We start from the raw sequence: 13,147 nt of genomic DNA, 5'->3' as shown, positions 1-13,147 counted from the left end.
CCCTTCCCTGGGTGTCGCCAGGCGACACTGTCGCGCCGGCGGCACCCTGAGAGTCCCTCTCTGTGAGGCGCACGGGTCGGTGAGAGGTATTTGGTAGCAGCAGGCGGTCCCGTAAGTAACCCGGCCCTATGCCATGGGCGCTTTAAAGGCGTTCACCAACACCTTGAAGCGCACCGGAAGGCCACAGGTAGCCAGTGCAGCCTGCGCAGGATAGGTGTCACTCGGGAGCCACGAGGGCTCCCTCTATCACCAGCGCAGCTGCATTCTGGACCAACTGCAGCCTCGGATGCCCTTCAAGGAGCCCCATGTAGAGCATTGCAGTAGTCAGGCGAGGCGTCACAAGGCGTGGTGACTGTGCACAAGGCATCCCGGTCTAGAAAGGCGCAACTGGCGCACCAGGCGAACCTGGTGGAAAGCTCTCCTGGAGGCGGCCGTCAAATGATCTTCAAAGACAGCCGTGCATCCAGGAGAACGCCCAAATTGCGCACCCTCTCCGCCGGGGCCAATGACTCGCTCCCGACAGTCAGCCGCGGACTCAGCTGACTGTGCGGGATGCCGGCATCCACAGCCACTCCGTCTTGGAGGATTGAGCTTGAGCCTGTTTCTCCCCATCCAGACCCGTCGGCTTCCAAACACGGGACAGCACTTGATAGCTTCATTGGGGTGGCCCGGTGTGGAAAATACAGCTGGGTGTCATCAGCGTACAGCTGGTACCTCACACGAAGCCACTGATGATCTCACCCAGCGGCTTCATATAGATGTTGAACAGAAGGCGAGAGAATCGACCCTGCGGCACCCACAAGTGAGGCGCGCGGGGTGACCTCTGCCCGTCAACACCGTCTGCGACGGTCGGAGAGATAGGAGGAGAACCACCGATAAGCGGTGCCTCCACTCCCAATCCCCCAACCGGCGCAGCAGGATACCATGGTCGATGGTATCAAAAGCCGCTGAGAGGTCTAATAGGACCAGGGCAGAGGAATAACCCCTATCCTGGCCCTCAGAGATCATCCACCATGACCAAAGCCGTCTCAGTGCTGTAACCGGGCGGAAGCGGACTGGAGCAGGTCCAGATAGACAGTTTCCTCCAGGTGCAGGGGAAACTGATATGCCACCATACTCTCTACAACCTTCGCGAGCGGGTTGGAGACCGGGCGATAATTACCTAAAACAGCGGGTCAGGAAGGCTTCTTGAGGAGGGCCTCACCACCGCCTCTTTCAAGGCGGCCGGAAAGACTCCCTCCAACAAGGAAGCGCTCGTAATCCCCTGGAGCCAGCCTCGTGTCACCTCCTGAGTGGCCAGCACCAGCCAGGAGGGGCACGGGTCCAGTAAACACGTGGTGGTTCTATCTGTGCTTGCAAATTATTAGGTCTTGGGGGAAGAAATCTGTTTCAAAATGAACAGGTTCAAATGTATCAGGCAATTCTGCAATTATATTTGCCTTTTTAAGCGAAGGGTTTTTAATGTTTCCCCCCTGATTTATGTGATAGATATATGTTTTAATCATTACAGCAATCTTAAAGTAGAAGGTCTGAATTTTCTAGTTAACAGACTCCCAAGATAGGGAATTATCATTAAGGTTTTTCCCCCCCTATTTTATTGCATTTGCTAGAGACAAGTATGATCTCTCAATTGTATCTTTGTGTGGTTCCATCTAGCAAATTATAGAAAATGTTTTGTGTGAGTGACTGTCTAGTCTGATGAAAATTGTCAATGGAACTATTGTCTATTTAAAAAAAAAAAGATATTGCTATTATTAGAGATGGCTGGACACGAAATGATTTTAACCACTATCCTGAAAAATGTCAGTACTGGTCTCATTTACTGGGCTAATAACACTGCTTTGAATTCAGATATGGAATTTAACTGAGACGAATGAGAGAGCTTCTGTTCTGTCCATTTGGTCTGTCTCTGATAGAGCAGATTACTTTAGAGTCTATAACAGTAATCCTGTTGTCCATAGTTCAGTTAATCATCTATTGCTGGCTTCTATAAAGTACCATTATAGGGTAAACTTTATGATGCAAGCTACTGTAGTTTTTAAAAGGCCATTTGAATAAAATAGAACTTGAAATGGCTGATGAGGCCTATTTGGTTTGGGGAAGAGGGTCAGCTGAGATTGCATCTAGTGAGTAATGTACTACAGTCTGACTGCATTCAGTTTACACGGTGAAAATGTATAAAACTCCACGGAGTAAGGCAGAATCCATTAGTAATGGTCAATGAACATGTCTAGGCCAATAGCTACCACTCCTACCCCCACTGATAGAATTACTTTATACAGATAATGTTACTTGAATGCTACTGCCTCATAACATATTTCTTAAACAAGGGTTCCTGCCTATGTAATAATAAGCAAGATTTGATGTACAAGTCTTGTGAGTCTCTCTCTTTTAGGTGAGAAAGGCAAGCCAGTCCCTCTTTAACAAGGTTTTGTTCTTTGGAGGGAAAGTCCCTTTGACTTGGCAAAGCTGGATACTACTTTGCAATGATTTATTTCTTTTCGAGTAGGTTAGTGGCTTTCAGACTTGTTAATTGTATAATTAATTAATTAATGCAAAGAGATGTATGAAGATCTACTAGGATGCTGCTCCATCTACAGAATTACAGTGCATTGCAGACATCCTCTGAATTATTCCATTACACACTCTTGTTCATGTATAGTGAGTGTCAGACCGGTGTGCCCTATGTCCTTCATGAACAGAAAGTAACTTTTGAACTGCGGCTGTGCAATGCAACAGAAGCAGGGGTGGGCTGCTGGGGGTTTGCAGGGGTTTGGGAGAACCACTAGCTAAGATTCTGTGCAGTTTGGAGAACCCCCAAATTCCACTCCTGCCTGGCTCCGCCCACCCCACCCCTCCCAGCAGTTGCCATGCAACCCATTTTGGATGCAGGTAAGTGCAGGGTATGTGTGGAAGCTCGGGGAGAATGAAAACGCCTCTGGAGCCTGGGGAAGGCAAAAACGTCCTCCTCCCCGCTGAGGTGGAGACTGACTAGGCCACACCCACCATGGCCACACCCACTCAGCAACCAGGCAGAGAACCCCTTGCCAAAATTTTTGAAGCCCACCCCTGAACAAAAGAGTGATGATTGCTGGCAAATTGTCCATCACCATTCCCATTTTGTTTAAGAAGTATCTGATAATGCTTTGGGAAATATACAGGTTGCTCAAAGCACAATCTTCTTGAAGAACCCTTTAGTTGGGCCATGACTTGGTTTTCACGCACATATAGTCCTTTTTGGGTGAGAAATGGCAGTCTTCTGGAGATGAACCATTCCATAGGCATAGACACTATTTTGTTCGGTATTACCAGAATAGTGTGTGATGAAGCCTTGGGAAAATGAATTCAGTGCCACAGTAGAATTTCTTCAGGGAAGTATATTTATAAAACATTTACTTCCTTTTTCCCCCAAAGATCATAAAGGAGGAACCAGAGAATTTCAGTTTTTAAAAAAACAACATTTCCACTTGTACAATCCAAAACAATAGTCTCGGTGTTTTGAAGTAAAAGTTCTCTAGTCATGCTGGACAATCTTATCTTCTGCACTAAATTCATGGGCTCTTCATAAAAGTAAACCTTCCTTCAAGTCAGGCTTGACTCCTAATAACTTCTTGGAAATGGCCGTACAGTTTTCCTAATTGTAATGTAGACCAGTTTGTCATTGCTGACTTAACTTCTCAGTATACTGCAACTTAAAATTCTGAGGATCCCTTATTGAAATACTAAGCTAGACCCTGTTTATTTTCTGGATTGACAAAGATGCTGCCATGTACTGACGTAAATTCTCTAATAATCCCTTCTTCTGGGATTATGTTCCCTGGAGACCTTTCATCGAACTACAAACCAGGCCCAACCATGCTTACTTCTGAGCTTAGAGAAGGTCAGCCAGATGATGCTATCAGCTGAGATGTACAGTAAACACTGTATTCCCCTCCCCTTCTAATATGCTCTTATTGCTTATGTTCTTCATAATTTGAACAAGATTATTAGCCTCGTTAATTTCTTAACTGATTTTTTTTTTACTTTTAACTTTGTTTTTAATTGTGTTTTAATCATGTTTTTATGTTGTTTTTATGATGCTGTTTTTAAACAACCCAGAGTCACTTAGGTGAGATGGGCAGTGTAGAAAATAGACAGACAGAGACAGACAGATTCAAAACAATGCCTTTTTTTATAAGCACTTTTTATCTGAGTGTATTTTGAACACCAGAATGGAGACTAGGCCATAAGCCACTTTTAATCCTCCAGAGATTTATCTTCTTTTTTGTATCTCTAATTTATATTTTATGCTTTATCTTCTTTTTTGTATCTCTAATTTATATTTTTTGGCAGACAACCTCTGAAAAAAGAATACAAAACTCCATCTATGTTCCAAGGAGAGTGCATCCAAATTTCATTTCAGGACTGCTTATTTCCAAATTATAAGGTGGGATACACTAGTTAGATGCTAAAGCCTATTATTTCAATCTGCTGCCAAAACGAGTCCTCAGAACAGTATATACTATGCATCTTATCTTTTGGGTTCATGGTTTGAACATTCAGATGAGACAGTAGGAAAGATCCTATTCCCGGATCAATTCATGCCCTTTTTGGCAAAAATGAATGGAAGAAAAAGACGACCTGGATATGATTGGTATTCATCTTGTGTACTGGTGTTGGCCCTGAAATATTATTTAGAAAAGAATGGGAAATAGGAAAGATTGTAAGGTTACAGGCTTATATAATTGTAACTAGGACTTTTGGGTCAGAAGGACTGGGTAATGAATTTCCCTTCCTTCCCCTCCCCTCCCCTTCCTTCTCTCCTCCCATCCACTTCTCACTGTTCTGTTATATGAGGAAAGCAGGTAATAGTTGAGCCTTTTCTGTTTTTAATAAACAAACGTGCATTTATTTCAAAGGCATAACCCGGGGTCAGCAACCTTAAACACTCAAAGAGCCACTTGGACCTGTTTCCTATAGGAAAAAAACACACTGGGAGTTACAAAACCTGGGTGGGCATGGCCAGCTCAATGTAACTCACTCCCACCCAGTCACATGACCACTTAGCCACGCCTACCGAGCCACAAAACTATGTTTCTCTGACCCCCTCTCCCTTCTCTCTCCCCCTCTCTGTGTATCACTCTGTATGTCTCTCTCTCTCTCTCTCTCTCTCTCTGTGTGTGTGTGTGTGTGTGTCCCGCTCCCTTCGGGCGACTGTCCTCCTCCCCCCCCCTCCTCTCGTAACTCCCAGTCTGGCTGTGGCTGAGCTGGGAGAATACGCATGAACAGGGAAATTCCAGCCTGAAGTGGCAGAAAGCGAAGGCTGCCTTATGTGCAAATGTGGCGCAAAGGCAGGTATAGGGCAGCTTTGCTCCTGCACTCTCCAGTGACCCCCTTTCCCCTCCTCCTCTCAGGACGCCCGGGCCAGCTGTGGCTGAGCCACGAACATGTGCACACGTGGGGAGACCCTCCTCAAGCGAGCACCAAAACTCAGAAAAGGCACCCACAGGGCAGGCAACGGCTCACTTAAAGAGGGTCTCTCTGCGCGTGCTCACACTTCCAGCTCAGCCACAGCCAGCCAGGTGGTTACAAGAGGGGAGGGGGAGGAGAGCGCAGGAGCGAAGTTGCCCTGTATACCTTCACGCCACATTTGTGCGTAAGGCAGCCTTTGCTTTTTGCCGCTTTGGGCTGGAAGAAATAAGAGGGGTGGGGTGAACCAGTGATGAGACAGGGAGCCGTGGAAGAGGGTCCAAAGAGCCACTTGTGGCTCCAGAGCCGCAGATTGCCGACCCCTGGCATAACCCATTCATATTCCAGCATAGAAAGAAAATAAATTCAGAAGTCTAGAAATAGGAAACAGCTCCAAAGGGATAGACTTGGTGTAACTGGCTACTCTATCACATATTTTCAAAAGCGTATACTGTATTGTAGAGATGATATGTGCTTTAATTTTTAATTAGGAACGTTCTTTGGCTGTCCAGTGAACTTCTGATTCCTTTAGCAAAAGTCTTACTGGAAGAGACTAGTCCATACTGTCATTTTATGTTTAGTAAATATTCACAAAACTCTAATGTTAATAAATAACTAAATGCTAATCTCAGTTGCAGTTTTACTTGCTTTCATTTTTGAAAGGACAAGGAAATGCCTCTCATATTGAGCCTAAGGAATTTTTATATATCTTTTGTGATAGGCAAAAAATGTTTAAAATATTCATCCCTTTCTTTCATAAGTTGTTGATATCTGATTATAATATATAAAAACAATTGTTAACCTTGAACTCAATTATGTTATGTGTAGAAAAGAATTCTTGACATTATCGCAATCAGATTATGTGAGCATTGCAACTTTAACTTGGTATCAATGGAAATAATTTGGTATCAGAAGTTAAACAAGAAATGTACTTGGCACTTTAATGTTATTGTGATTGGCATCCGTAAAACGAGAGAGAAAGAGAGCAGAATATAATTGTTTTCCTGGAACTTAAAATATTTTGTAAATTGTTTCCTGGAACTTAAAATATTTTGTGATTTCCGGGGCATGGGGTCTTAGAAATGTATACAACAGTCCTGATTGAAATAAAAAAAATGGAAGGTATATCAGCTTATGTATGTGATTGAGCCAGTATTGAGCCATTTTTAAGTGATTTTTCATTTCTAGAAGTAAAAACTACAGGAAGTGAATATATCCGAAGGGTTAGATAATTAGGAGAAAATGGAAGAAAAATTATGCAACTTAATATCTGGAAAAAAATGTCAAGATATATTTTATTAAGTTATTCAACACTTGCATAATTAGGAGCCTTTTGAGAAGACCAGTTGCAACAATTTGCTGGATTTGTTTTCAAACTGATTTTCCTTTTAATAACTATGTACTGTGTTCCAGATAAGAACATAGCAGTAGAAAATTATTTTCATCTTTTGGTCTTTGTGGTAAATGCCACATGGTCTATGCTTCTGAGACGTGCCAGGAACCTTTACTGCAGCTATAGCACTACCAATGTTTGTGTGTGTACCTTTGAATCAGTCTTGGCTTGTGATGACTGCCTGGATAAGTACCTGCAGCTTTCTTGGTACTATTTTTGGAGGTGGTTTGCCATTGCCTTCTTCTTAGGGCTGGGAGAGAACCACTGGTCCCAAAATGGGACTCAGTGGGAGAGTACCACACTGGAGTGGCTACTAGATTAATGGCTCTCCCTCTCTCCCTGCTTCCCCATCCGCCTTTTATTCTTATATCACTGTATAGCAATAGCAATAGCACTTAGACTTATATACCACTTTACATTGCTTTACAGCCCTCTCTAAGTGGTTTACAGATTCAGCATATTGCCCCCAACAATCTGGGTCCTCATCTTACCAACCTGGGAAGGATGGGAACCTGGGAACCATCATAAACGCATGCTAGTTGCCAAGCATCTTAGTGGGGATGCTGCAACAATTGTAGATGTGAAATACAATCATAAGTCACTTTTTCAGTGCCATTATAACTTCTAACAGTCACTAAACTAATAGTTATAAGATGAGAGCTACTAGTACTGTTGTTCTGCTCTGTAAATACAATTAATTGTATACAATTAATCCTGTTTTGCATGTTCTTCTAAAATCACAATTGCTCTCCAAATATGGGTAAAAAGCAAATTTCTCTAGGATATTTTACTTCTTTACTTAACAATGACAGAGCAAGTGTCTGCTGTAACAGACCTCTTAACATCAGATCTAACTTTTTAACAAAAACATGAATGATGGTTTTCCCATGTAATGGTAAATTGGACTGTGTAAGTATACCTTTGAAGTATTCAATGCAGTGAAATAATTAAAAGATTCATTTATTCTACAGACAGCTTGATCTGTTCTTTAAAACTTTTGATGATGGAGCACCCGCTATTTCAGGAGAATAGTTCAGGTTAATAGTTCTCACTGATAGAGAATTGCTGCTTAATTCTAGGTCAGATCTCTCTTGTCCTGCTCTCAGGCGCTTTGGTGACAGCCCCCATTTCTCTATGACAGCCCCTTCAAATATTGGAAGACTGCTAACATGTCACCCTGGTCCTTTTCTTCATTAGACTAAACAAATCCAGTTCCTGCAACCGTTCATCGTATGCTTTAGCCTCCAGTCCCCTATCATTTTTGTTGCTTTTCTGTGCACTCTTTCTAGAGTCTTAAAATCTTTTTTGTACCATAGTGACCAAAATTGGATGCAGTATTCCAAGTGTGGTCTAATCTAAAGAGGATAATTAGAACTGCAGAAAAAACAATTGCTACCAACCTGTCTTCCACTGAGGACCTGTATACTGCACGAATCAAGAAGAGGGCCGTGAAAATATTTACAGATCCCTCATATCCTGGACATAAACTGTTTCAACCCCTACCCTCAAAACGACGCTATAGAGCACTGCACACCAGAACAACTAGACACACGAACAGTTTTTCCCTGAAGGCCATCATTCTGCTAAACAAATAATTCCATCAACACTGTCAGACTATTTACTGAATCTGCACTACTATTAATCGTTTCATAGTTCCCATCACCAATCTCTTTCCACTTATGACTGTATGACTATAACTTGTTGCTGGCAATCCTTATGATTTATATTGATATATTGATCATCAATTGTGTTGTAAATGTCGTACCTTGATGAACGTATCTTTTCTTTTATGTACACTGAGAGCATCTGCACCAAGACAAATTCCTTGTCTGTCCAATCACACTTGGCCAATAAAAAATTCTATTCTATTCTATTCTATTCTATCAGTGCAGTATAGAGCAGTATTAACCTTTTATGTGATGTTGATACTATCCCTTTGATAATGCAGCCAATGACGGCATTGGCTTTTTTGGCAGCTGCACCATGCTGCATATTTAAGTGGTTGTCCACTAGGACTCCTAGATCTCTCTCACAGTTATTGCTTTTGAGTCAGGTCTCACCTATTCTATGCTTATGCATTTGGTTTTTCCTGCCTAAGTGTAAAACCTTACTTTTCTCACCAATGAATTGCATTTCGTTGGATATGTCAAGAACCTTTTGGATCTTGAGCCTAAAGGCAGTTTCCCAGTGCTCCAGGATCTCTAAAAGATATGGTTCAGTGGTTCTGACATCATGTCTGCCGCCTCCTTTAGAACCCTGGAATTTAATCCATTTGGTTTTGGTGGTTTGAGCTAATCTATAGCGAATAGGTGTTCTCTTATCATTTTCCTGCTTACTTTGACTTGGATTCTTAATAGCACTGCTTTTGATAGATTGGGCTATTTTTTTCCTTTTGTGTAAAAACAGATGCAGAGAATGAATTAAATAGTTCCGTTTTTTTCCCCTACTACCTGTCACTTCCTTGCCATCTTCTCTCATTAGTGGGCCAATCATTTCCTTGACTTTTTTCTTGTTTTATACATGCTGGGAAAAAACTTGACATTGTTGCAAGTATTAGTTCATTCTGAGTCTTAACTTTCCTGACTTTATCTTTGCAGATTTGGGCTGTTTGCTGGTGTTCTGCTTTAGTTACGTGTTCCTCTTTTGGTTTTTTTATACTTGTCCTTTTTGTCTCTCAGTTTATTAGAGAGTTTTTTATGCAACCATGCCAGTATGGTTAACAATCAGAGAAGAGATAGCCCATGGATGGGAATAGAGAAAACATCTTAGAAAGGATTTTACCTAGATGGGAATAGAGAAAACAGAAAGGATTTTTACCTAGTTCTCTGAAAAGTAAAGGGCGGGGGTGGGGGGTGGGCAAGTGCTTTCAAGTTTGCAAGATTCTGTTATTGTAACAATATGGGTAATGCTAGTATTCATGGTTTTGGTTTCCTGTCTGGAATATTTTTAAGGCCTGAAAAGCAGGAACAGTGTGAAAAAAAATTGAAAATATGTAGTTCTTGATAACTTCCTCTTTTTTGTCATCTTTCTGCTGCACTTGCAACTTTTCTTCTGTGCCATTTGTGGGAGCTTTCTCATATTCACCATCTATTCTAATCAAGTAAGAAATAGCATTTTTTACCGTCTTATATAATAACTTCTGTTTGGCATTATCTGCAATGGGCAGAGCCCTTAGATGTAATGTTGAGGATACTGGAATGTTCTTTGCACCTTTTAGAAGCAAAGTCCTCAGTTCAAATCTAGCCAGGTTCTCCATAGAACACACAGAGCAAGTAACTTGGAGCAGAGATTATATTTTGACAGCACATCAGTTAAAAGGTAGGCAGCACAGAAAGCTAAGATTAGTAATATAATGGGCTTTGATCCTGAAGTGTGTATAGGTGTGTAAATTGAGGCTTTCTTCCCCTGGGGATGTGTAAAGTCTGGAGAAGAAGTTTATTTGTTGCCCTGAGGGGTTTGTGTGCTGATCTTAGATGTGTAAGTCTCTATGGGTGGAATTTTTATGGGGGAGGGGATTGGCCTTGAGGATCTGGTGTTAAGGAGCACTATTGTGTTTTAGGAGGTTTCCCAGGTACAGCTGGCTGAGCTTTGTCAGTTTCAGCTTACATAGGATGAAAAAGGTTTCATCTGTTTTTATAACTGCATGTGGATCAGGAGAGATTTTTGCCTGCAGAATGAATGGAAAGGGCAGTGGGGCCTCTGGTGGCTCAACAGACTAATGCAGTCTGTTATTAACAGCTGCCTGCAATTACAATTACTGCAGGTTCAAGTCCCACCAGGCCCAAGGTTAACTCAGCCTTCCATCCTTTATAAGGTAGGTAAAATGAGGACCCAGATTGTTGGGGGCAATAAGTTGACTTTGTATATAATATACAAATGGATGAAGACTATTGCTTGACATAGTGTAAGCCACCCTGAGTCTTCGGAGAAGGGCGGGATATAAATGCAAATAAAAAAAGGGGGGGGAGAAAGGTGTATGTATGGGGTTTTTTACCTTCCAGCATACCTTTAAAAAGTACTTGGCATATACAGCTGATGATTAATTAGTCAGCTTCTCAATAGAAATGTTTTCATTCAAATGTATCCACTAGTAGCTTTTTTCATTTTCAGTTGCCAAAAAGAGGGGAGAAAGTACTAAAGGACTTATTAAAGGCCTTAAAGGCCAAGAGATGACTGTGCTAAGTTACGTGAGAGAGGAGAATAGCCAAGCCATACTAAGGACTAAATTGTTTCTTGGATGACTCATTTCTGTTAACAATTTCAATTATTTTTAGCCACTGATTCTGTCACAATAGTCAGTTCATTACCTGTACTCAATTTTTTAAAAGATTGGGGTGGGGATGGGGGTTTCCCTCACATTATTTGCTACTTATCACTTCCCAAATTTTTCATTTTTCTGACTTTTCAGACCATAATATAGCCAGCTAGTTACTTTCATTTATCTTAATGAGCCGGAACATCTACAATTGTATTGTTCTACATACACACACACACACACACACACACACACACACACACACACACACACATTAACTTGTTAGTTCTTTATAGAGACACTGTATAATGTCTGTTTAAAGTGCCAAGGCTGCTTTTGAAATCAGAAATAAACTTTTCCTATGGCCAGTCAAACCTATGCATGCATTATGATGAGATATATTAAAATTCTCATGCTTGCACACAAAAGTTTTATTCTGGAAAAACTGTCACAATTTTTGTAGTACTGTTTGTAAAGTCCTATCCTCAACTCCTATCCTCAAAACGATGCTATAGAATACTGCACACCAGAACAACTAGAACAACAAGAACAGTTTTTTCCCGAACTCCATCACTCTGCTAAACAAATAATTCCCTCAACACTGTCAAACTATTCACTAAATCTGCACTACTATTAATCTTATCGTTCCCATCACCCATCTCCTTCCACTTATGACTGTAACTTTGTTGCTTGTATTCTTATGATTTATATTGATATTGTTTCCTAATTGCTTAATTGTAGCCTATGACTATCATTAAGTGTTGTAAGTGTTGTACCTTGATGAAGGTATCTTTTCTTTTATGTACACGCATGTGCGCGCATATGCACCAAGACAAATTCCTTGTGTGTCCAATCACACTTGGCCAATAAAAATTCTATTCTTTCTATTCTTCTAAAGGGAGAGGCATGTCAGTTTACAGTGGTCAAATCCAGAGGAGCCTTGGTAGCGCATTTGCTCACTAACGAATTTTATAAGAAGGCATAAGTTACTGTGAGTGCAGTTCACTTCACCAGATGCAAAGCATCATTAGAGCTGTGTAAGGTTTAATTTGGGGTGAGGCAAGTGGGAATGAAAGGAAACATAGATTGGTAGTGCAGATAAAATGTGAGACACATCTCAAGTACCTTAACAATTAACAATTGTAATGTGTTAAAACTCATTGTTTATGTTCATACTTTTTGAGATTGCCTGAAGCCTTTTGATGTATGTGAATTCACAACGATCTCTCAGTGGTGTTAAAGTCACATTCCCCACCCACCCACCCCCGCCAAAATGTCATTTTGAGATCTGCCATAAAGTATCCTGGGAGACTGAAATACTCTGATATTATTTTTTTCCCTTGTTTTGAGTTCTGATTTCAGATTTGTGCCCATTCAAAACGTTTTTGTGCAAAGTATGTCTGTTTGCCCAAAGGAGTGTTGCTGGCAGATGATGGGATATATCACATTGCAGCAGGGGTGAAATCCAGCAGGTTCTTACAGGTTCCAGAGAACCAGTAGTGGAAATTTTGAGCAGTTCAGAGAACCGGCAAATACCACCTCTCGCTGGCCCCAGAGTGGGGTGGGAATGGAAATTTTGTAATATCCTTCCCCCAGGAGTGGGGTGGGAATGGAGATTTTGTAATATCCTTCCCCTGGAGTGGGGTGGGAATGGAGATTTTGCAGTATCCTTCCCCTGCCACGCCCACCAAGCCACATCATGCCCACCAAGCCACGCCCATAGAACTGGTAGTAATTTGGCTTGGTAATAGATAAATAAATTTGGATTTCACCACTGCGTTACAGGTACCTCCATATGCTGTTCCAGGCCTATGATGGTGCTAATGGGGTAGGGATGAAGAAAATATCTGGTACCCAAGTTTGCATTATTGTCCTGTTGTTTCTTAATGCTTGTGAGGAGCTGCTTCAAGTTGGATAAGTATCTGTTTGTAAAAATGGGCTTGCTACCAATGCCTGAGAAAATTCAGTGTCATTGTTCAGTATGGGCTATAGCTTACTAATAATGTGTTTGAGCTATTTATGATCAAAATAACTGTCCCCAGCACTGCAAT

At 41.6% G+C, this 13,147-nt stretch overlaps 1 protein-coding gene across 3 annotated transcripts in view; it reads left to right on the top strand.

Moving 5' to 3' along the window:
- PTPRJ (protein tyrosine phosphatase receptor type J) overlaps positions 1-13,147 on the top strand; it is a 129,895-nt gene that overhangs the window by 34,863 nt on the left and 81,885 nt on the right. For 2 of the 3 annotated variants that reach the window (XM_058158254.1, XM_058158275.1), the window contains exon 2: positions 4,333-4,426. The exons of the other annotated variant lie outside the window; for it this stretch is intronic. In XM_058158254.1, coding sequence (XP_058014237.1) covers positions 4,367-4,426 — 60 coding nt within the window. In that variant the 5' untranslated portion in view covers positions 4,333-4,366. The remainder of the gene's footprint in view (positions 1-4,332; positions 4,427-13,147) is intronic. 3 annotated transcript variants of the gene reach the window in all.

Source organism: Ahaetulla prasina, chromosome 1 (genome assembly GCF_028640845.1).
Source record: "Ahaetulla prasina isolate Xishuangbanna chromosome 1, ASM2864084v1, whole genome shotgun sequence".
NCBI classification, from domain to species: domain Eukaryota; kingdom Metazoa; phylum Chordata; class Lepidosauria; order Squamata; family Colubridae; genus Ahaetulla; species Ahaetulla prasina.
Note: the sequence above shows the minus strand (reverse complement) of the source record. Positions and strands in the feature narration are given on the sequence as shown.